Source organism: Lindgomyces ingoldianus (assembly GCF_010093535.1).
Source record: "Lindgomyces ingoldianus strain ATCC 200398 unplaced genomic scaffold BDR25scaffold_37, whole genome shotgun sequence".
In the NCBI taxonomy this organism is placed as follows: Eukaryota; Fungi; Ascomycota; class Dothideomycetes; order Pleosporales; family Lindgomycetaceae; genus Lindgomyces; species Lindgomyces ingoldianus.
Genome location: NW_022985198.1, coordinates 369,345 through 390,175, shown reverse-complemented (window position 1 = coordinate 390,175; position 20,831 = coordinate 369,345). Strand labels below are relative to the sequence as shown.

General features: G+C 53.9%; 8 protein-coding genes across 8 annotated transcripts; 5 read left to right on the top strand and 3 right to left on the bottom strand.

Moving 5' to 3' along the window:
* The first annotated feature begins 2,052 nt into the window (after nt 1–2,052).
* On the top strand, nt 2,053–3,693 carry BDR25DRAFT_82666 (uncharacterized protein). Its single transcript, XM_033699113.1, has 4 exons — nt 2,053–2,198; nt 2,250–2,321; nt 2,371–3,228; nt 3,293–3,693. The coding sequence occupies exons 1-4, from the start codon at nt 2,158–2,160 to the stop codon at nt 3,306–3,308; spliced, it is 987 nt and encodes a 328-aa protein (XP_033542581.1). The 5' UTR covers nt 2,053–2,157; the 3' UTR covers nt 3,309–3,693.
* A 1,166-nt stretch (nt 3,694–4,859) lies between these two features.
* On the top strand, nt 4,860–6,434 carry BDR25DRAFT_238923 (squalene monooxygenase; the record flags this gene model as incomplete). The annotated part of the gene is made up of 2 exons (XM_033685652.1): nt 4,860–5,124; nt 5,242–6,434. 2 exons carry the CDS (start codon nt 4,860–4,862, stop codon nt 6,432–6,434), a joined length of 1,458 nt encoding a protein of 485 aa, XP_033542580.1.
* Nucleotides 6,435–7,203: 769 nt separating this feature from the next.
* On the bottom strand, nt 7,204–9,450 carry BDR25DRAFT_306514 (CTP synthase). The gene is made up of 6 exons (XM_033690639.1): nt 9,373–9,450; nt 9,307–9,316; nt 9,208–9,248; nt 9,092–9,153; nt 8,566–9,037; nt 7,204–8,516 (listed from the first exon to the last, which is right to left on the bottom strand). Exons 1-6 carry the CDS (start codon nt 9,418–9,420, stop codon nt 7,365–7,367), a joined length of 1,785 nt encoding a protein of 594 aa, XP_033542579.1. The 5' UTR covers nt 9,421–9,450; the 3' UTR covers nt 7,204–7,364.
* Nucleotides 9,451–9,869: 419 nt separating this feature from the next.
* On the bottom strand, nt 9,870–11,550 carry BDR25DRAFT_82629 (uncharacterized protein). The gene is made up of 2 exons (XM_033699112.1): nt 10,696–11,550; nt 9,870–10,640 (listed from the first exon to the last, which is right to left on the bottom strand). The coding sequence occupies exons 1-2, from the start codon at nt 11,457–11,459 to the stop codon at nt 9,992–9,994; spliced, it is 1,413 nt and encodes a 470-aa protein (XP_033542578.1). The 5' UTR covers nt 11,460–11,550; the 3' UTR covers nt 9,870–9,991.
* Nucleotides 11,551–12,314, top strand: BDR25DRAFT_82628 (uncharacterized protein). The gene has a single exon (XM_033699111.1). The coding sequence runs from the start codon at nt 11,643–11,645 to the stop codon at nt 12,138–12,140; it is 498 nt and encodes a 165-aa protein (XP_033542577.1). The 5' UTR covers nt 11,551–11,642; the 3' UTR covers nt 12,141–12,314.
* A 1,834-nt stretch (nt 12,315–14,148) lies between these two features.
* On the top strand, nt 14,149–15,093 carry BDR25DRAFT_328437 (S-adenosyl-L-methionine-dependent methyltransferase; the record flags this gene model as incomplete). Its single annotated transcript, XM_033692389.1, has 3 exons — nt 14,149–14,182; nt 14,280–14,438; nt 14,513–15,093. 3 exons carry the CDS (start codon nt 14,149–14,151, stop codon nt 15,091–15,093), a joined length of 774 nt encoding a protein of 257 aa, XP_033542576.1.
* Nucleotides 15,094–18,991: 3,898 nt separating this feature from the next.
* Nucleotides 18,992–19,623, bottom strand: BDR25DRAFT_82586 (uncharacterized protein). Its single transcript, XM_033699109.1, has one exon. The coding sequence runs from the start codon at nt 19,476–19,478 to the stop codon at nt 19,089–19,091; it is 390 nt and encodes a 129-aa protein (XP_033542575.1). The 5' UTR covers nt 19,479–19,623; the 3' UTR covers nt 18,992–19,088.
* On the top strand, nt 19,423–20,831 carry BDR25DRAFT_82597 (uncharacterized protein). Its single transcript, XM_033699110.1, has one exon. It carries the CDS (start codon nt 19,769–19,771, stop codon nt 20,633–20,635), a length of 867 nt encoding a protein of 288 aa, XP_033542574.1. The 5' UTR covers nt 19,423–19,768; the 3' UTR covers nt 20,636–20,831.

Sequence of the window (20,831 nt, the reverse complement as noted above, 5' to 3'; positions counted from 1 at the left end):
GGTTCGCTTATTCCAAATCCTATCAGGCCTCGGTTTGAAGCATCAATAGTCGCCCAATTAGTACGACTCAGTGCATGTCAGCGACGGAGGGCATAAGCTAGGGTTAAGTCAACCCAAACTAACAAGTAAGCGTCATCTTTCTTAGAAGATCTAGGAACAACAGAGTGGGTGGTGTTTATTGAGGGAATTGCAAGAGCTTGGCAGGTCCGTGTTCTGAACAGTGGCTTTAGAATACGAGCGGACTCTCTAGCAGACGGGGAAGCCGCTGAACTTACGCCTTAGGCTGCTTTTTCGCGACGGGGTTTCACTGGGCCATGGCATTTCGACTCCCCAAACGATTTGCAATGCCAACCCCAAGAACAAAACAAAAAAACAGGGCAACTTTACCACATCCAACAGGTGGGAGTTATAGCTGGCGAAGGTCGGCATGAGAGTTGGAATGTGAGTGGACGTCCTCTGGACTTGTGGCTGAGAGCTTGGGCGATGAAAACTCGTTTCGCAGCTCAATGCGAACTCCATCAAACTCACTTCCGTTGTCCCGTCGTACGACTCCTCCAAGATGCAGAGAATCCAAATGCGAGCAGTCACGGTTTCCTGACGGACTCCTGCTGCCCGTCTGACTTTCGCCAAAGCATGCTGCAGCTGTCACGTCCCCTTCCGGTAAGCGTGTGAAGCAGAACCACGCAGTCTGCAGATGCCGTGTCACTTTTTGTCGTGCTTTTCATATCAAACATCGTCAAGTTCTCCTTCGGTGCCGAGGACCGACCTGCCCTTCCTAGCTAGCGACCGGAAAAAAGTGAGCCCAGGCTCTGCTTCAATGCGACGAGTCACGTCGACGTCGGCTGCGACTCGCCAGGTGAAGGAGAGCAGTGACGGGAGGTGGCGGCTCTGGAATAGCATGCGGGATCATGAGAGAACGCCGTGCCGTCAGTGCGGGCTTCTACTGGTCTTTCAGCGCGCCTTTCCCAGCTCCGGCGGCCTCCTTTTTACTTTTTTTGCCATCCTGTATGGAACCTAGGTTCCGGAGGTCGTGTTTCTTTCCCCTGCCAAGCATTTGCAGTGGGCTCGTGCGGCTGCATTCCAGCAGCCGCCTTGCCTGTTCCTGATACGTCCCCGCATGGCCCCCTGAGCGAGCGCCCTACGAAAGACGAATCACATCATGGCATAATGACTTCTCTTCCTAAAGAGGCTGCCTTGGTAATTGCCATCCAAACCTTGGTCGCCCAGATTGCCGACCAAGGGCTCGACATCCTTGGATTGGTTGCATGGGCTCAGGTTGACGCTGCAAAACTTCGCGCCCTGCATTGAGGGATGACAACGGCAGCGGCTCCTCAGAAGGCGAGAGACATGCCTCTGCGCAATGCTCTCTTGCGTAAGTCGAAGCTCCCAACGAAAATTTTGAGACCCAGCCTCTGGACCACATTGCGAGACGGTCGATCTGGCCATCAAACATCCAAGGACGGGAGGCGAGCGCATGATGCGAGCAGTCTTCCCGTTTGGCTCCGGCCCACTATGCTTGCGCAGCTTGCACGCCATGGTTGGATGCCAGGGTTCGCTACGTGGACGTGCAATGAGATCTAGCCTTCGTTCCGCTTTTAGATCGTGACTACTAAGAATGCCCAAAAGGTGCTGGCATCCACCCCCTCCATGACCCTAGTCCTTGTGCTCGTCGTGGCTCTCTTTACCTAGCCCTCCTGCCCTTGTCACACCTCTCATTCTCCTTCCACACCGGGTCTTCATTCATTTCTGTGTGCTCTTCGCAAGGTCATTCTTTCAACAGTGTTTGGGTTTGCCCACACGTCCCCTCGTTCACACGACACCCCCTACCCCCTGGCCCTTCGGACTCCATTGCGCCTATTATAGTCACATCCTACCGTTCCTTTGGGTTCAGTTCTAGTTATATCCGAAACACTATCCTGCAGGGTAACACACGTTGGACCGATTGAGTACTCTGGAACCTCCTGATCCGTCGTTATTACCGTTTTCGTGTCTCCTACCGAAACCTAGACATCACCTGCAGGACGACCCTCAACCGTTTCACTTCAGCTTCACTTGTTCTCTTCTGCTCAATATTATTCTGCGCTCTCTCCTTGGTGGGAGCCCGGCGCTCAAGTCTTTCGTTCCTGTTGAAGTGTGGAGTCACCATAGCTAATCATAATGACTTGGTTCGGCAATTTGGACTTGGCTTACAAGTACACGTAAGTACTCACGAAGAGCGCGCTTGGAGAGAGATATGCTAACTGGAGCAGCATCGTATTTCTGTCATTACTTGTCTTTACCATTGCAGCTGGAGTGATCAAGGTGCTCTACGATCGCAGGCAGTGAGTGTCACCATGTATGAAGACTGAGGCTTTACTGACAGATAGCTAGACTGAAGAACTTCACAAAGAATCAAGAAAATGTGGAGGCCGGAAAGAGAGATGAACAGATGGAGTTGAATCAACGGGAGAAGGATGAGGGCGACCTGTTCGGTATTCGAGCCATCGAAGCAGGCTTCTACGCTGGCATTCCCCAATCGCGTCCCGGATCATCAGCAGGATCAATTGTTGGGGCGCCTTCGATGAGCTCCAATACGCTGATTGGTAGCTTGGCCTCTCCTAAGATTCAGTCGCACTCTGTATCAAGCAGTGTGACCAGTCTCCCGCTTGCCCATACGGCAGACCGCGCCCGTGACTCCCAAACGCTACCTACATCTAACTCGCCACCGCGGAGAAAGTCGCCGCCCACCATCAAGCTACGTCCGTCAGAAGCAGAGATGAACGGAAGAATCAACCACAGTGCTTCTGTTAACATGAACTTGATGGTACCGCCGTCGCCAGTCCTTGCTCGACCGCCACAATCTCCTCATTTTGCTGGATCTGACGACGAATCAAGCGATGGAAATGCCTCTCCACGATCTCTATCGCCCCACTCAGCCAACTTCAAGCCTGATCATTACTCTCCAGTTCCCCCACAAACCCCGATGCATGAGGGGCTTCGTGCCTCCGTCCACCATCCAGAGGTCACTGCAAAATCCCAGGCAGCATCCTTCAACGAATCATCACCAGGACATTCCCCCGGCCACAGTGCTCCCCCATCACCCGGCCATACGTCAGAAACTAATGTGCCCACGATGCCAGCCAAGGTCTACAGAGAGGAGCCTCGCTCTCTCTTCCCTGCTTACTCTGACCGGCGAGATTCCCTCCCAAGGAACAGCGCTGGACAGGCAGGAGCTGGGCAAGCCAGTAGGTAAATTTTCTTTGGTGCGGTGTAAATTAGATTAAATGCAAGGAGCAATCCTGACTTTGTGAAGCCCCCAAAAAACCTGAGCGGTCATCATCTCCCGTACGGCTCCAGCCACAAACTTACCAACCGACCCATCAACGGGATATGAGTGACGCAAGCAGTGTGTATAGTGAGAAGGGAGTGAATTCGCACCAGCATAAGCGGTCCAACTCGACTACGTCTACCTTCTCCTACAACTATTCCTTCCCTGAAAGCTCGAGTCGAAATTCGATCGCAGCACCTATACCACCTAAAGATCCGCGTCGTCGCAGCGCCTCGAGTTCGCTTCAGGCACCGGGGTCGTCACAAAGCAACCAGACGACCAATGACCCACGGTTTAGCGAGTTCTACGATGCGTATTATCGCCATTCGCAATTCGGCGTCGCGCAGAAGACTGAAGCGCCAAAGAGACCGAATCAACTAAATCTAACGCAGCCGACCATTGTTGAAGTTCCATCACCAATGGCGTCACCATTACCTCCGTCGTCAAGCAATCAGCCTGGCATGGCACTGTAAAGAAAAAGAAATGAAGAGTTGAGGTGTGAATAAGCGCTGGCTCGGGCTTGTGAAACACCAAGCTTTCAGCGTTCGTTAATGTTGGTTGGTCATTGTCGTATTTGGTTTTTCCTTCAGTCAGCTCAGCATCGTAGTGTGCGCACGGGCATTGCACAGCGAATGGCGTTTCTTCTGTCTAGAATCGTTTCACGTGTTCCACGCTGTCTCTTTCGGTTCTGCTCAGTTTTCCAAGAGGAAGGGTGTACGATGGATGGAAGATGTAGACGTAACGTTGGTTGGGCCAGGGAAGGGGTGACGAATGGCGGGTCGGGATTATGACGAGAGAAAAGGGGGCTTTGGAGGACTGAACGCGTCATGTCCAAGGTCAACTACACGCATGGGATGGACACCAAAACTTGGGAGGATGATCGGACGGTTCTACAATTACTTATCGTGCACTACTGCATATTCCTTAATTTCTATTACACCATATACCGCTAGGTGCAAAACACTCAACACTGCAAACCACCTAGCAGCTTTCAATTACAGGATCCGATTATACCCACTGCATATTCACAAGCCAAAAGAAGAATTGAGATAATTCGTTCGTATCGGAAGAACTTGCTGTGATTGATCAATGGAGTGGAAATGGTCGTCCGATCAGCGCGAATTATGGTTGGCTGTTCCGATCTTCACGTGTCCATGGCACCAGAAGGGCGGTGTTGGCTGATCCCTGGCGTTGGGTCCCTGCAAGTCTCGGCGCTACGAACTTGACCGCCTTCAACTCCAACGGCTTTCTTTTAACAACACAGCACCCTCTGCTTATCACCACCACTCGAGGAGCAATTGCACGGTCCTTGGTCCTGAGATCTGTCCTACACTCTCACGTGATTGTGATTGTGGGTGTATGTCATTGCCTATTCTGTAGAGAGATTGGTTACACTAGATTAGTTGTGGTCCTGTTCACCTTCTAGAATCTCGCCTCCCTGAACAAGGAATCTGGCACCATGTCTTCCACCACAACAACCACGACCCTCTCCCCTACCACTGCCGCCTCCGCCGCCGCCGCCTCCTCCACCTCTACCTCTGCCTCCACCAGCATGACGCACGCCAAATCCCGCGCCAGAGTCAAAATTGATCCCATACCGACGCACGACGACCGCGAAGTGCGCCGCCGCGTGCACCACGAGGCAGACATTGTAATTGTGGGCGCTGGAGTCGTGGGATGTGCAGCCGCAGTCGCGTTTGGGAAACAGGGACGCAGTGTGATTTTGCTGGAGAGGAGCCTCAAGGAGCCGGATCGCATTGTTGGGGAGTTGCTGCAGCCGGGGGGTGTGCACGCGTTGGAGAGGTTGGGGCTTGACGGTATGGATTGCCTCTATTTTCCTTGGTCTTGGCGGATTTCTGGTTGTGGCTGTGGCTCTGGTTGTGGTTGTGGTTGCGGCTGTAGATGAGGGACACGATTGCTAATCATAAGTTTAGACTGCCTTGAGGGCATCGACGCCGTCCCCTGCTACGGCTACCAAGTCTCGTACTTCCGCGAACCCGTCCACATCCCCTACCCTCAAACCTCACCCTCATCCAAGCGCCCCGAAGGTCGCTCCTTCCACCATGGACGCTTCATTCAGAAACTACGAGCGCGCGCTAAAGCTGCACCAAACGTCACCGTCATCGAATCCACTGTCGTTGACGTTGTCAGAAACGGATGGACAAACCAGATCCTGGGCGTCGAATGCTTGACCTCCGGGCAAAAAGACTGTTATTTCGGCAGCCTAACCCTCATCTCCGACGGCTACGCTTCCAAATTCCGCAAGTCCTACCTTCCATACACGCCCGAGGTTCGCTCGAAATTCTTCGCCCTGGAACTCATTGATGCGGACCTCCCTTGTCCAAATCACGGCCACGTGATTCTATATGACGGCCCTCCGATCCTAATCTACCAAATCGGCACCCATGAAACCCGCATCCTCATCGACATACCCGAAAACTTACCCACAGCTAGCACCAAGAACGGCGGCGTGAAAGGCCACATGCTGAATGTAACCCTACCCGCTCTTCCCCCCTCTGTGCAACCCTCGTTCAAAAAGGCGCTGGAAGAGGGGAAGTTGCGGAGTATGCCGAACTCCTTCCTCCCGCCTGCAACCCAGAAAACGCCGGGTTTGATCGTCCTGGGCGATGCCATGAACATGCGGCATCCGCTCACAGGAGGCGGTATGACAGTCGCATTCAACGATGTCGATTTACTCGCAACCTTGCTCTCTCCCGACCACATCCCCGATTTGGAGAAAACAGACCTCGTTGTCCGACAAATGTCACGCTTCCACTGGTCCCGCAAAGCCTCCTCCTCCGTCATCAACATCTTAGCCATGGCCTTGTACTCCCTTTTCGCGGCAAACGATGCATCACTTTCCACTTTACAAAACGGATGTTTTCGGTATTTCCAGCGGGGAGGTGCGTGTTTGAGTGAGCCGTGTGGGTTGTTGGCCGGCTTGATTAAGACGCCGAGTGTGTTGATTTATCATTTCTTTGCGGTCGCATTTTACGCGGTTTGGAGACGGATGGTGGAGGGACCGGTATGGCGGATTCCGTATGTAGTGTTTGTGGAGAGTCTGCTGGTTATTTGGAAGGCGTGTGTGGTCATTGGGCCGTATCTGGTTTGGGAGATGAGACGATAGATGGGATGTGGGTGTGGGAGGATGATGTCTGGGAAGGTGGAAAGAGAAGTCTTGGGATATCAAGAATGGACGCTTTGGCGATTGGGGGCTGTGATGAGTGGCTGAAGAATCCGGAGGGGGAAGGGAGGGAATAGAAGGGTTAGTATCTTTACATCTCTCCCTTCCACTGTTTATATTTTCGACGGTTAGCATGGCACTCTGGAGCAGAGGAATGGTGGATAGATATACACGTACATACCTACATTACAACATCTCTCTGTATGCATATAGCAACAGGAGTAATAATACAACTACGCATACCCACTCCTCCGTTATCCTCCTTCTCGCACTTCAATATTTTTCATTCCCACCATCCACCAAATGTACGAAATATATTCATTCGTGTACTTGTCATCCTTGAACACTTTACACCCCTCTTGATATTATGCGACATCTCGATGATTGATCCATCGCATCTCGTCTCATAGCAAGCCCCCACCTCCTCACACATGTGTCCACTAATCTCCTTGCTTTCCTTTCCACTCCACCCCCCCACCTACCTGCTAAATACACACAATAAACCCATCACGTAAATTCTACTGGGATGACTCTCTCCTAGTTGCCAACTCACTTCACTAGGATTTCTATTTAGATGAGTTGCTGCGTCACCGCACGCTCTACACCCCCAGAGCTAAACTTACACTTGGAGCTTGTGTTGTTGTACTAGAGAGAGTTCGATTGCTGCTATCGTGTATTGTTACAGATGACTCTAACTATAAATATCTAGCTGGGGTAGTAAGTGCGCTTGATATGTCTACTTGTCCGGAATCCCGTCAAACGAAAGACAGATTCTTCTCTAATAATATATGGCCGCCCAAACTCCCGCATACCCTGTCCTGAGTAGTGAAACAATCAGTCCACAACAGCCACCCACCAATGTTTCACATATCCCTAAAACAGCGGCCCCTCCTCACTAACACCCAATCCCTTAACTCCATTCACCAATCCCTCCATGCTTCCTCCAATCCCATTCCCATTCCCCGCCTCCCTCGTAACCTCTCCAAGCACACCCGCACTCGCCGCCACAAACCCCAAATACGGCTTACTAGGATCCAACACTCTACTTAAATATTCAGGGTGAAACTGCACGCCCACAAACCACGGATGCTCCCGAATCTCCACCACCTCCATCCTCTCACCTTGCGTATCCTTGCCCACAAAGCTCAAACCCCCTCTCTCCAACGTTTCGATATATGCCGGATTGACTTCATACCGGTGCCGGTGGCGCTCCAGGATTTCCGTATTGCCTGCGTAGAGAGCGCGGAGGCGTGACCATTCGGATCCGGGTTGGAAGAGCGTGGGACGCAAGCCTAGCCGCATAGTTGCGCCCATTGTTTTCTTGTCGACCTCCGGCATGAACATGATAACCTTGTCCTTTGCATCCGCATCAAACTCCTCCGACGTAGCGGAATCCAGACCGCAACAGTTCCTCGCAGCTTCGATAACTGCAATCTGCATACCCAGACAAATCCCAAGATACGGCGTCTTGTTCTCGCGGGCCCATTTCGCAGCCGCGATCATGCCTTCTGTGCCGCGTTGGCCGAAACCACCCGGTACCAGGATACCCGACGCCGTGCACAGCGAGTGCCAGGCTTTGTGAAATTTAGCGGGATCGGAGTTGCCGGTTCTGGATTCCAGGTGCTCAGAATCAACCCATTGAAGGTCGAGCTTGCGACGACAGCGCATGGCGGAGTGCTCCAGGGATTTTATGACGGACAGGTAGGAGTCATGGAGTTCGATGTATTTGCCGACGAGGACGATGGTGACGGTGTCGAAGAAGCGGTTTTCAGTTGAGGTGAGGGTTTTCCATTGTGCCCAGGTGTGGCGGCCTTTAGCCACGAGGTTTGGTGGGAGGGTGAGGGAGGAGAGATTGAGGATGGGGCGGAGGAGCTCGATAAGACCCTGCTGTTCGAGGAGTATGGGGACTTGGTATATGGATGGCATGTCTCGGACTACAACGACTTGCTCGACGTCGACTTGGCAGAAGTGGGCGATTTTGTCCACGGCCGAGGGCTCGAGGGCGCGTTCGCAGCGGCAGGCAATCTGGAGAAGATCAAAATACAAGTTCGGATGTGAAAAATAGACAACGTACCAGATCCGGAATCAGGCCAGCACTCCGCACAGCCTTAATAGCCTGCTGGGTCGGCTTTGTCTTCTGCTCCCCATTGATGACGGGCACATACGATACATGGATCTGGAGGAAGTTATTCTTTCCCGCCCTCCGCCTTAAGCTCGTCATAGCCTCGACAAACGGCATGCTCTCAATATCGCCAACCGTGCCTCCAAGTTCGATAATGCACACATCCGGCTCCTCATTCGTATCGTCAACTGGGATACGCGCGACCTTCTCAATCCAATCCTGGATCGCGTCGGTAATATGCGGGACAACCTGCACAGTTTTACCCAAGTAGTCACCCCGTCGCTCGCGCTGGATAACATGCTCGTAGATCTTGCCAGTCGTGATGTTGTTCTCGCGCGTGAGGGTGATGTTGAGGTAGCGCTCGTAGTTGCCGAGATCGAGATCGACTTCGCCGCCGTCGGAGAGGACAAACACTTCACCGTGCCTGCAATGTCTCAGTCAACGCGGTGAGCTCGTCTGGGACTCCATGATCACACACTCCTTCGGATTCATAGTCCCCGCGTCGACATTGAGGTACGGGTCCACCTTGATGGACGAGACGTGCGAGTCTGTTAGTCAGGAAACACGCAGAGCGCGTCATGCGGCTGCACTTATCTTGAGGCCAATCGTCTTGAGCAGGAGGCCCGTCGAGGAGGCTTAGGACGCGTGGGATTAGTTTGCATACTTAACAAACGCGCGCAGTCGAGTCTGTACCTATGATGCCCTTCGCGCCATCGGTTAGCACGTTAACCAATACAAATTCATCATCTTCACGCTTACCTTCCCCACGCCGCTGATGACGCCGCCAGACACAAGCACGTACTTCATATCGACTTTTCTGTGCCGGTGTGCGGTTTGGGGAAGGGGAGGGAAGAGAAGAGGTTCGCTCGGCCGCCATCAAAGAAATTTGTAGCGTGCCCTAGCCAGTCAGGTGGGGCAGCTGAGTTTGCCGAGAAGTGACTAGCCCTGACTCTCACGCACTAAAATACGAGGGCTTGCGACCATCATCCTGCTCTCATCTCAATTTCAACCTCACTCCATCACCGCCACGTTCAATTTGTCCAAAATGCCCAAGGCTATCAATTGGTATCGTGCGTCTGATGCTCGGTTAACGTTCCAAAATGCATTACACCGTGGCCGCCTCCTGACCTCCTGACCCCGCCCGAAATATCCATATCGTGTACACAAGCTCAACAGACGCCTCCCCCTCTCCCCCAATCAAAAGACAAATGAGAAAAAGTCGTTCGTATGGTCGTAAAAGTATGCCAGTGATATCCGACAAACAATGTTTTCAGATATCCAGAATATCAAAGTCGCCACCCAGGTGCTCTAAATCAGATACATGCCTAATAAAATCTGCACCGAAACATCATGAGGCCGAAAAGCCAGACATGTGGAATTACTCCTTGCGCCGTCGTTTGCCTAAATCCTCGTCGTCGTCATTTTCGTGCTCTTGGCTAGCGGTAAGTCGTTTGCGAGCCAGAGCCTTCTCGTTGCCTTTCTTCACTTGGATATTGCATCCCTGTAGCTTCAAAGCCCGAGTCAGAGCGCTGCTGGGGCGCATGCCAGGGAAGTCCTTGGCTGTGTAGACAGTGAATACGTCACTGAGCACTTCTGTAAGTATCGGCGAGTATCCTCCGACATGCAAGTTCATGGGATCGATGCGCATCAGAATGAATCGGAGGCGATACTTGCCATGCGTGCGGCAAGAAAGATCGGGGAAGCAGAAGAAGCAGCCTTCAACGTCGTGCTCATCCTTGGCTACCGAGGGAGATGCAACTAGCTGGCCCATTAGTCGCCGTGTCGTTCGTCGATCAGGCTGGATGAGTGCCGTCTCTTCATTCGTCCCATCTGCATTCCAAAGCGTACAATGCACAACATTCAACGAGTACCGCAGCTCTTCCTGCTCTGCAACGCCCGTTTTGGGGTCTGTAACTAGCAGCTGGATGATTGGTGGTGGGTCGATAACTCGTCGGTCTCGTTCACCAAAGCCGCACGCTCGAGCTGCAATGGGTTGCTGCCGAACCCGTAGTTCATAATTGAGGTTCCTGCCTCGATCAGTTTGGGTTTCCACTACCATATTAGGATTCAGAACATGCTTACAGTTTCTCGTTCAACACAGGCTGTGGTATGGTCCCAGGTAACGGGATTGCGCGGACTTCTTGCCGGGGAGGAGGCCCGGAAGTCGGAGGTTCAGGATACGCTAGTGGCCCCAAGGAAGCAGTTACGGATCCCCGATGTGAGTGTGGGTGTGACTGTGAGCCCACAGATCCCCGGAATGGAGTGCTGCTGGACGCATAACTCGGCGTGTAGCTAGGTGATGGAAGCGGGGCATACGCCTTCTGCTGCGACGGTTCTACTGGCGAAGCAAGGGACGCGAATGGCTGGTCATGATGCGGAGGTCCCGGTCGAGATTCTTCGTAGGGGTAGCGTTGCTCGGCGAGCCTCCTCGGCCCCCTACTGTCAAACTCTGAGCGGGGTGAAATTGACGGTCCATATTGTTGGGGAGAGTAGGGAGGGTCCGACCTGGGCGGCGTGTACGGATTTGCGTGCAATAACTTGTCGACGGGCGCTGCTGGCCTTGGGAGATGTGAGGGTTGCTGGTGCTGGTGGCGTAGTGGAGGGCCTGGCTGGATTGAGGGTAATTGGTTGATGGGCGAGCGGAAAGCGTATTCCGGGCGTGGTGGTACAGTATCTGGGGGAATCTCGAGCGGCGGGAGATGCACAGGCTGAGGTAGGCGGCGGTGATAGTGAAGGAAGCCGGGCGGCGAGAAGACGGGCAACTTCTGAGTTTCTGTCATGTCTGGGGGAGAGCGGGCTGTATTTGGAGGATGTAGCGGCGGCGGAGGAGGTGGTGGTTGGGACATGCGTGTATTATTATTTGTCCGGGACTGGACACAATGCACGAAGCCGCATTGGGAGCACGGCTTGTGTTCAATTCAGAGGCTCTTTTTGAAATTGGGAGTGCCAGGGAGTGGTGCAAAGGTTGGACAGGACGTCAGGAATGTGGGCACTGCCTCGAGTGTGGCGGCGTGAGAGGTTTATAGAGGATGTGCCCCCTTGTAGAAGGGCCTGCACGTATCTGGATCGCCAGTAGCCAGATCGCCGACCGGGTGCTTCATTCAGTTACGGTAGCCCTCAGACTCAGACAACGGGCTCCGGGATGGGACGGGGATGCAGTGTCCGGGGAGGGCCTGCAGGGCAGCTTTAAGTGGCAAGCCTCACGCCAAACATCTGCGACGCACCTGGCAGGCCGCGAGAGCACGGCACCAGCACCAGCACCAGCACCAGCACCAGCACCAGCACCAGCACCGTTGGCAGAGCAGCCGAGTCGGGGCTTAGGCCAGGGGAGCAGAAGCCGCCGCAATTGGCGGTGCGGTGCGTGGATCCGGGTGCTTGGCGGGACGTGTGTAGTCCCCAGAATCCCAGGCGTGGGCTGGCAGTTGATTGTGGTGATATCGAGAGCCGGGACGCGCGATGTGAGCTGTCTGGCTCTTGATGAGCAGTTTGCGCGCAGGAAAAGCCCGGTCGGGATGATGCCGGCCTAAATATGCGGGCACAGTGGCGGCGTCCACAGCGTGGAGTGTCCACGCAGTGAGGCAGAGAGAAGTGATGGGTCTGGTCTCAACGGTCGACCGCTGGTCTCTGTTCGTGGGCGTGGATGCAGTCTAGCGGCCGTCCAGCGTCCACTGTCGTCGGGGAGCGGGATGCTGTATTTTCGTGGGTGGCCACCGAATAGGCTCGCGCCCGGATAAAACGACAAACTGCGGCTCTCCCCAGGTTTCGCAGGCGGCGAAGCCAGACGGGTAAAGCAGGTGTTTCGAATCACTCGACGCTGCAGTCGCACACTGTGTCCCGAGGGCCGGCCAATTTGGAGCAATTATCGCTAGATTGCCATGTTACTGTATGTAACTCCGGGCTTGCTCATTTCAGTACTGTCACTGTGGGCGACGGCCACGGTCCAGCGTAGCATTGGGGGCGCCGCGGCCAGGAGTGGGCGGAAGACGGTCACTCTCTCCCTGCCTGCCTGCCTGCCAACCCGCGACTCTCACTCCCAACGTACCTTGCTGGTTTGGGGAGCGCTGCTCGAAAGCGGATGACGGGTGTGATGTGGGTACTGGACGTGGCTGCGTTAAGAACCAGGAATCAGCGATCTGTCAAGTGCTGGTCTGGGCGAATCAGTGGGCTGCTCTTCTCGCGGCTAAAACCGTCACATTCGCCCTGCTTGGGAGCCCGGTCTTTTGCTCTGCAACAGCTGTCTCTCCTGCTGTCCGTGACGACTGTCTTCGGCCAGGTGTGGCTTCTCGGATCCACGCATGCCCCGGCAACTCCATGGATGATGCATCGACGCCCTGGACGGGCTTGTCAACGTCGTCCGTGCGCGTCCCAGACTGGCATCAGAAATCCTCCTGGCCCTCCACACCACTCACAACGGCCTCCGTGTCCCGGGTCTGCGGGCCCTGCAGACAACGGCCGTCATGCACCCATAACGCACCCTTTTCGACTTGAGATGAGCCTAGGTAGGAGCGCGGCACTCGAAGCGCAAATCCTGGGTGCTGGTCTGCTCGGTCTGCCTCTGCCAGACATCCAATCGGCACGCCATTTGGCCGCGGCAATCTCCCACTCTCTCGTCGGCCTGGCTCGTCAGTGGCTGACGGCTTGCCTCGATGCGGCCGGCGTGCTCGAGTGTGGAGTTGGAGACGAGACAAACACCAAAGGTGACATATCACATCCCTCACAACTATCACATCGCGCAGCCGAAAAGCCTCGCTTCCCCACCTTTCTAGAGCGGTGAACACTGGCCACAGCATTTCTTCAACCAGATGGGATTGGCAGGCATAAACCATGGCTTTGCCCCCGGCCATGGCGAGTAACAAGTTGCAACGCTGAGCGCTCAGAGGGTGCGTCGTAGCCGGTGGTGATTTCCGCTTTCAGCCGGACTATGTGAAAAAGAGCCATATATCGGCCTTTGAAATGTCTGTACTACCATCCGCGTACATCGTGTCCAGCCTGAAAGCAGGAGCCATATTGCAAGCAATCCGGTCCCGCTACACAAGCACCTTAACCACTATTCGGGATCTACACGGCTAGCGCCGCTCACTATTGATTGAACTGTCGCTTCAGGTAGGTCAGTGTTTATTGAGCGTGCCTAATCGGCGCAGGTACGCGTCCAAGTCTCCCGCAGGTGCTGTGTTCCGTGTTTTACCAAGATAGTTGCCTACTGGCAGAAGGAGTGGTCGTCAAAATTGAGTGTAGCAAAAGCTTGGAATTGGGCGTGGGTGGGCTGCCACTTACGTGAGCCACCATTCACCTGCAAACATGTCTCATGTCTCATCACCCACCGACCCCCCCCAGCCCCAACATCCAGCACTGGACCTGCTCGCCATGGACCCATGAATGCTAGCGAGCAGTCGTCCGAGCAGTCTCCATCCAAGCGTCCTCTCTACCTGAGATCGACCCGACAATCACCTGGACACAACCACACACAGACTAACCCGTGGAAAAACTCCCGACGGCGATCAACGCCATTGCCGTGAACCATCAACCTCACCAACCATGGCTACTGCCACTAATTGGGGCAATTATCATGGTGAGTCGCACTTTATTTTACTTTCTTTTCATCTGGAACTCCACATCCATCCGGCAATTATTCCTCCAGCTGACCACGCCGTGATCCGCGCCTGAAGGCTATCACGGTTCTGCGCGCCATTTTCCAGGTTCTTCCCCATCTGCCTCCGTCCGAGATCCCCGTTTGACCTTGCTTGAGAGCCTGATCCCAGGACTTTTCAAAGCCAAGTCTTGCCTGGACGTCGGCTGCAATACTGGAGCCGTGTCTTGCCAACTTGGTAAGTATGATGGGATACCCCGGCTAACTCTGTAAGCGATTATTATTCCCACCTTACTGATATTGAGTTCCCAGCCTTCGACTTCGACGCGGCTTCCGTCACAGGCGTGGACATCGATCCCAAGCTCGTCAGCGAGGCCGAAGACCTGGTGGCACTCCGCTCTTCATGTATTCGCCCCCGCACCGATGAGGCCGACCAAATAGTGGACTACTTCCCAACCTCTGCTGTGTTAAAGTATGGCTATCGTTTCCCCCCATCTCCTGCCCTTTCGAAATGGCCTCGCGTGAGATTTATCTCCTCGGATTGGGTAGTATTAGCAAACCCGGCTACTGCTGGTCCATACGACGTGATCCTGGCCTTAAGTGTCATTAAGTGGCTACATCTGGAGCACTTAGATGAGGGCTTGGTGAGATTCTTTCGCAAGTGCTCGTCGTCGCTTGTTAGCGGCGGCTATCTCGTTCTGGAAATGCATCCTTGGGAGTCGTACGTGACGGCCGTCGAGGTCAAGAAGGCTCCACATTTCAAAGAGCACCTGGAGAAATTAAAATATCGACCTGAAACATCGTTTAACGGGTTATTGCAAGAACAGGGTCTCAAACTTTGCGCAACGTCCGATGACTTACCACGCCGGATAAGCGTATACCGCAGGGACTGATGACGGAACCATGTGCGGGGTGGTGATCGGGATGCCTGCGATTGCGGACTATTGCCTTGAGGTCTGGCTGATGCCACGAGCCAGACCTGATCATGCAGCCAGTTCAATCTATTCTACTCGGGAATTAATTGAGCTCATTCCGGGGAATTTCCAAACAACCAGCCAATGGTTCGCCTGCCCTTCGGCACTTTTCTAGATCCATTCCTTTGCTGGCCAACTCTTTGGTCGAAACTGGATCTTCGGCAATTGACCCTCGCAGCGCCATCCTCGAACCAGGGCAAATGCTCTCCGGCCGAGTTTCTTTCAAACCACGCGTGCATCACTTAATAACGGACTCCTAGGATCCGGCAACTACCTCCTATGCACCGTTCATAGCATTCATAAACCACAAGAATCGGTTCTGTAAGTCGAGCATAATACGAATGCTGTGTGACATACATGCCTTCCTTCCTGGATCCTGCGCCTCAAACGGAATGTGATACTCTTTGACACGCCCTGGGTGGCCAGAGTTCCCACAAGCGATTTCTTGCTCACAAATTAGGCAGGTGTTCGCAACCGCAGTAAATATTCCGTTGACGATGTCCCCCGCTACAGGCTTTTTCCTTGCTTCTCTTTTATCTGGTCCCGCCCGGATTCCAGCCCCAATAATTCAGCTAACCTTTTATGCTACCTGCACCAGAAAAATCGTCCTCCAATTGGAAGCGGCCATTGGCGAGCTGTGTCCAAGACAATGCTATCGATGCAATGCTGCTGCATCAAGGGGCGGCGCAGGATCTGCGAAGAAGATCGAAACCACTCATTTGAAGGAAGAGCCAATTCCCACTCAGCCTGCAATCGGGCCGATATTGCTCTTATGACATTCCTTGGACAGATTGAACCGTCCAGCTCCATTCTCTGCATGTTCTCTGCATAGCATGCAGTTGATCAAAGTCAACGGCAATGCACAGCAATGCGTTTGTGTGAAGATCGGCTGCACCTTATCACACTACATACGTGCTTGATATCCATCTCATCAATTTGTGGTTCGACCGGCTCATTCGGCAGCCTCCTTGTTCTTCCGCGGTTCGTTGTTCCTTATACTCCAAAATTTCATCTCAATAAATAGCCTCGCCTTATACATGCGGACGACGGTTCGGCAGTCGCAAAAGCCTCTACTTTCAAGGACTTGCTGTCCTTTTGCGGGGCGATTGAATGTCGGACGGATGGCTGCGATTGCGGCTGTACTGTAATTGAGGCGTGAGTTATGCACGTTATTTGGAATGAAAACACTCGGCTACCTGCACTCCAAAGGCCTTTAAACGCATGGCTGTGACTCTGGTCCTCAGGCAAGCAGGCAATCGCTCGTTCAAATCCAAGCACTTACTCTACGCTTTGAAAACGCAGCTCGCTTGGAAGTGAATTCATTAACGCCATTAGCCTAGGTGGCTGAATAAGAAAGTAGTATCTTGTCGTAACGTGGTTAGTTAAAGTTGGGCAGCTTGTAGTCCAGATCCTAGCATCTAGTGAAGGTATTTCTCGCATAGCAGAGATCCACGTCAGTTCAGCTTCAGAAACAGTTTCGGCATTCTATTCATGACCGTTCGTAATCTGAAAATTGCTACGGACGTCAGCAAGCTGCAAAAATCCAGTGCTCCCGCTGCCTCGATAGATGAAAGGTTGGGGCCGATCAGCTAGTCACAGAGGAGCCCTTCTTCATGGAAGTGCCATTTTCTCGCACAAGACTTTCAACAGTCTTCCAATGATTCGCCACTAACACCAAGCACTGCAGTTCACAGGCATCTAGCCTTTTCTTGAAGGATGAGCACGAAAAATACTTGGCTCTCAACAAGCCCTTCTCGACGACACTCTACCTTACGAGACTCTCAAGTCCACAACGGAATGACTTTTCCTTTATCGTTAGTCTTAAAACTCTAGTCCCCCAATAACATTCCATCTGTGGGAAACCGAAGAGTGTTCGAGTTGGGTGTTGATCAAAACAGGGCTTTCGTTTGGCTAGGGTTGACATGACAGATATCGTGTCCAGCTTCCACTTCAATTATGGGTATACGAGCCCTCAGAGCGCGCCATAATATTATCTCAACACTTTCCGCAGGCATGAGATTATCCCTGTGTCTCTTGACCATTACACAGTAGCGAGTTCTCCGCAACTGAAGGCTCGATAACTAGCCTGCGAACTATCAGTGCAGCGCACCATCAGCATACTGTTTCTCAGCATAATATGAGCGCACAACATTCCTCCAGAGCTAATTTGGGCCAGAGCATCCTTTACTGCTTATCCTGTCTCCGACCTGAGATATACTTGCTAGGTAGAGATCGCTGTTTGTGGGAGCATGCGGATACCTACGTCCGAAGGTCGGACAGCGTGCATCTTATGCGAACGGTACCAGCATCCTCGAGTAGCGGCATACTCCCGCAGCTCCCTCTAGGTTCATCGGGTCGCATCGTTATCGGGTCGCTGATTTCTTCCGCGGAGGGGAGCCTGCCACGTGGGATCAGACCTAGCCTCACAAGGACTCGTGAATACCAATGAGCTGTCGAAACCGCCTGGCATTCGATGGAGAATGAGGCACGTTTAGCATATCCGACAGGAGCTGGAATGACCGGAGCCCGATTTTCAGGCAAGCCGACTCCAACGACCATGGCTTCGGATACTTATGTGCAGAGCTCCCGAAGATCTTTCGAAATGTTCAAATCTAGTAACTCAGCATAGGTCCTGAATTCCAGGGTAGAACAGCAGTTCTCTTGCTCACTCGACCACGCCGTTCTCTTCGATTGGGTTTCTGCTCCTCGTACGGACGCAGTGGGTGACGTTTCATTCTTCCCTAGGGCGACGCAGAGTCGTTCAGACAGGGCTAAGGGCGCACATGGGGACTGTGGCCGACACCTAGCCATAGCTGCAACAACGGAGCAATGGAAACAGACACGATTCTCCTCATCGAATGAGAGTCTCATGACACGACCTCGTACGCCTGCGAGGAAAGGGCGCGATGGTTGGAGTGTCTGGGAGTACGTCCAATAATGGCAAACCGAGCATCATCGGGACCAAAATTCTCGCTTGCTCAGAGTTCCACAACGGCGAACCATTGACGACCATATGACCCCATAGTCTGACACTCATACTCTTTAGGTTGCTTTTCTGGAATATCTAAATCTGGTCTCGCTGAGATGCAAGTTTATGGTCTGGAGAAGCACGGCGATGAAGGCCTGAACACGTACAACAGCGTCGTGCATGCGTCCGAAATATATAACAAGTTGTTGTGATGGCGGCCTAAGTATGGCCCGGCTCGAAACACCGGCAGCATGCTTTGATCCCGTTGTCCTCGCTGACTGCAGTTGCGTCGTACGCCATGTTGTTCTTCTACTTGGACTGGAGTGCTGAAGGGGCGAAGGATGGATGCAGAAACAGGCCAGTGTCGGCAAGAGAAAGGGGTAATTCTCAAACGAGTGTCTTGCGTGCTACAATGCAATGCAGCCCTTTACGCGCCGTTTGTTGTCTGCTGTTCTTTCGAGAAAGCTATCGGGCGCGTCTGCCGTCGTATACGCTGGCGGGCGTCTGTATGTCATCACGTAATCGCAGTGATGGGAAGACGACAGCGGGTATGCCCTCCAATTACGTTCCAGACGGGGCCTGCGGCATCGGCGTATGATGAACAGGTTGCAGACAACCCCCTTGCTGCTGCTGCAGAACATCTGGAGCGGGCCTGGCCGTCACACGGCGACAGCTCATCATCTTGGGCCACAACCGCCCTCTCCGATGCACTGCATTCGAATCAACCACGACCAAATCTGCATCAGGCCTGAAAGGCTCACCTCCAGCGTCGACGAAGGCACGTCAGTCCAGATGAAGGGGCTTTTTTGACGCTCCGAATCGACTGCCACGTAGCGGTAGGCGGCTGGGTGCGCCGACAAATCTTTTTTCTTGCTGCACCTCCCCTCGCCCTGCTAGGCGCGTCCGGTAGGACGTCGACGACATGGACAAATACTCATTTGCCATCTCAAGGCCCTCCAGGATGACCGCCGTACGAATTCAGGGACCACACTGCTCCGTACCATGATGGCGACGCATGCCAGACCATTGAGCAGATCCGCAGGCACGGTGGCGGGAGTAGTTCAGCTTGGATGGAGCATCCTCGCTGCGCTCGGAGCCAGGGGCTTTGCCCTGAGGAATATTTATATCTGCGAGGGAGTGTCGCTGTCAAGTTCTTTTTTCGCTTGCTAATCCTGCAAGACGCGGCAAGACTGAGACATATACATAGTTGCTCTCGGACATCGGTTGACACCGGAGGACTAAGTGGTGGACATCGCTTTATCAATTTCTCGACTGGTAAGCAACAACGCGAAAGGGCGGCCAGAGCAGCGCACGGCAAGACATAATAATGGCGCATCAGGATTCTAACCGTGTTAATTAGATCCGACGCTCCCTCCGCGATCCTCTTGCAGATCTGGTGGAGTGGTAATTTTTCACCAGCTGCGCGTGTCAGCTTACATGTGGTATCCTTGCCCGACCACCACCACGGCGACGAAGCGAATGACCTGGAGACGTGCGTCGTACAGCGCTGCTCGACACCCAACACGATTCGGCAATCCGAGCGGGGGTCCAAACAGACAGCGCTTGATACATATACGGGCTTCACAGACGATCGCGCTGAGGACTGGAGAAAGGGTATAAGAGGCCATGCCGCCCGATAGGTCGTCGTTCACCGCGCTCAACATCCCCAACAATGCAGTGCCTGAGTGGATGGGGTCCTTCAGCCTCGCGGCGCCGCCCAACACCGACCTCTGGCGCAAGCCGCCGAGCCGCGACACGTCGACGGCCCCGATCCTCTACACCGCGTTGCGCAGCCCGTTCATCGCGGCCGAAGTGACAGTGTCGGCGGACTGGGAGCTGGAATGGGACCAGGGCGGGCTGGTGATATTCGCAGGGGCTCCGCCGGGGAGAATTGCGGCAACCGCAAGCAGCGCGACGGGGGCAGGAACGACGGACGCAGCTGCGACGACGACGACGGCGACTCCCCCGAATCCGAACGCGCCTTCCAATCTCGCACCACCAGCAGGCGCGCCCCCCAGCACGGCAACCGCGAACAACGGTGCGGGGCAGCAGCAATCGGCGGTTACACACGGTGCGCCCCCCGCATACGCTGCCTCTGTCCCTCCTGCACCCGCCTCCAAATGGGTCAAGGTCGGGCTCGAGTTCTGCAACAACGCCTGCCACGCTACCTCTGTGTGCGCGACCTCTGACGGCGCCGATTGGGCTCTCACGGCCCTGCCTCCGCATCACGCGCGCCGCCTCGACCTGCGCGTAAAGATCGAGCGCATCGGCTACGCCCTGTGGGTCTGGTACGAGGACGCCGTATCAGGCTGGAAGAAGCTGCGCGAAGTAACGTGGTTCTTCTGGGGCGTTGAGGACAAGCAGGTCCGCGTGGGCGTGTATGCGAGTCGGCCGGCGAACTTCGGGACCACCGTGTTTGAGAGGAGGAATGGGGGGCCGAGTGTGACACAGCGGAATCTGTGTGTGGATTTTGAGGCATTGGAGATATTCTGAAGATTCAAATTGAGGCGCGGGTTAGGGTTGAGGTTGCTTCGTTTGGATCGATATTGGTTCTGGTTGTTCATTCATCTTGGAGGAATTGGACTAGGATGATACCTCACATTGAACAGCTGTTTCTTTCCACTTTCTTCATTTCTTAGTCTCCATTTACTCGATTCATTCTCCTCCAATTCTTCTAGCATAGATTAGT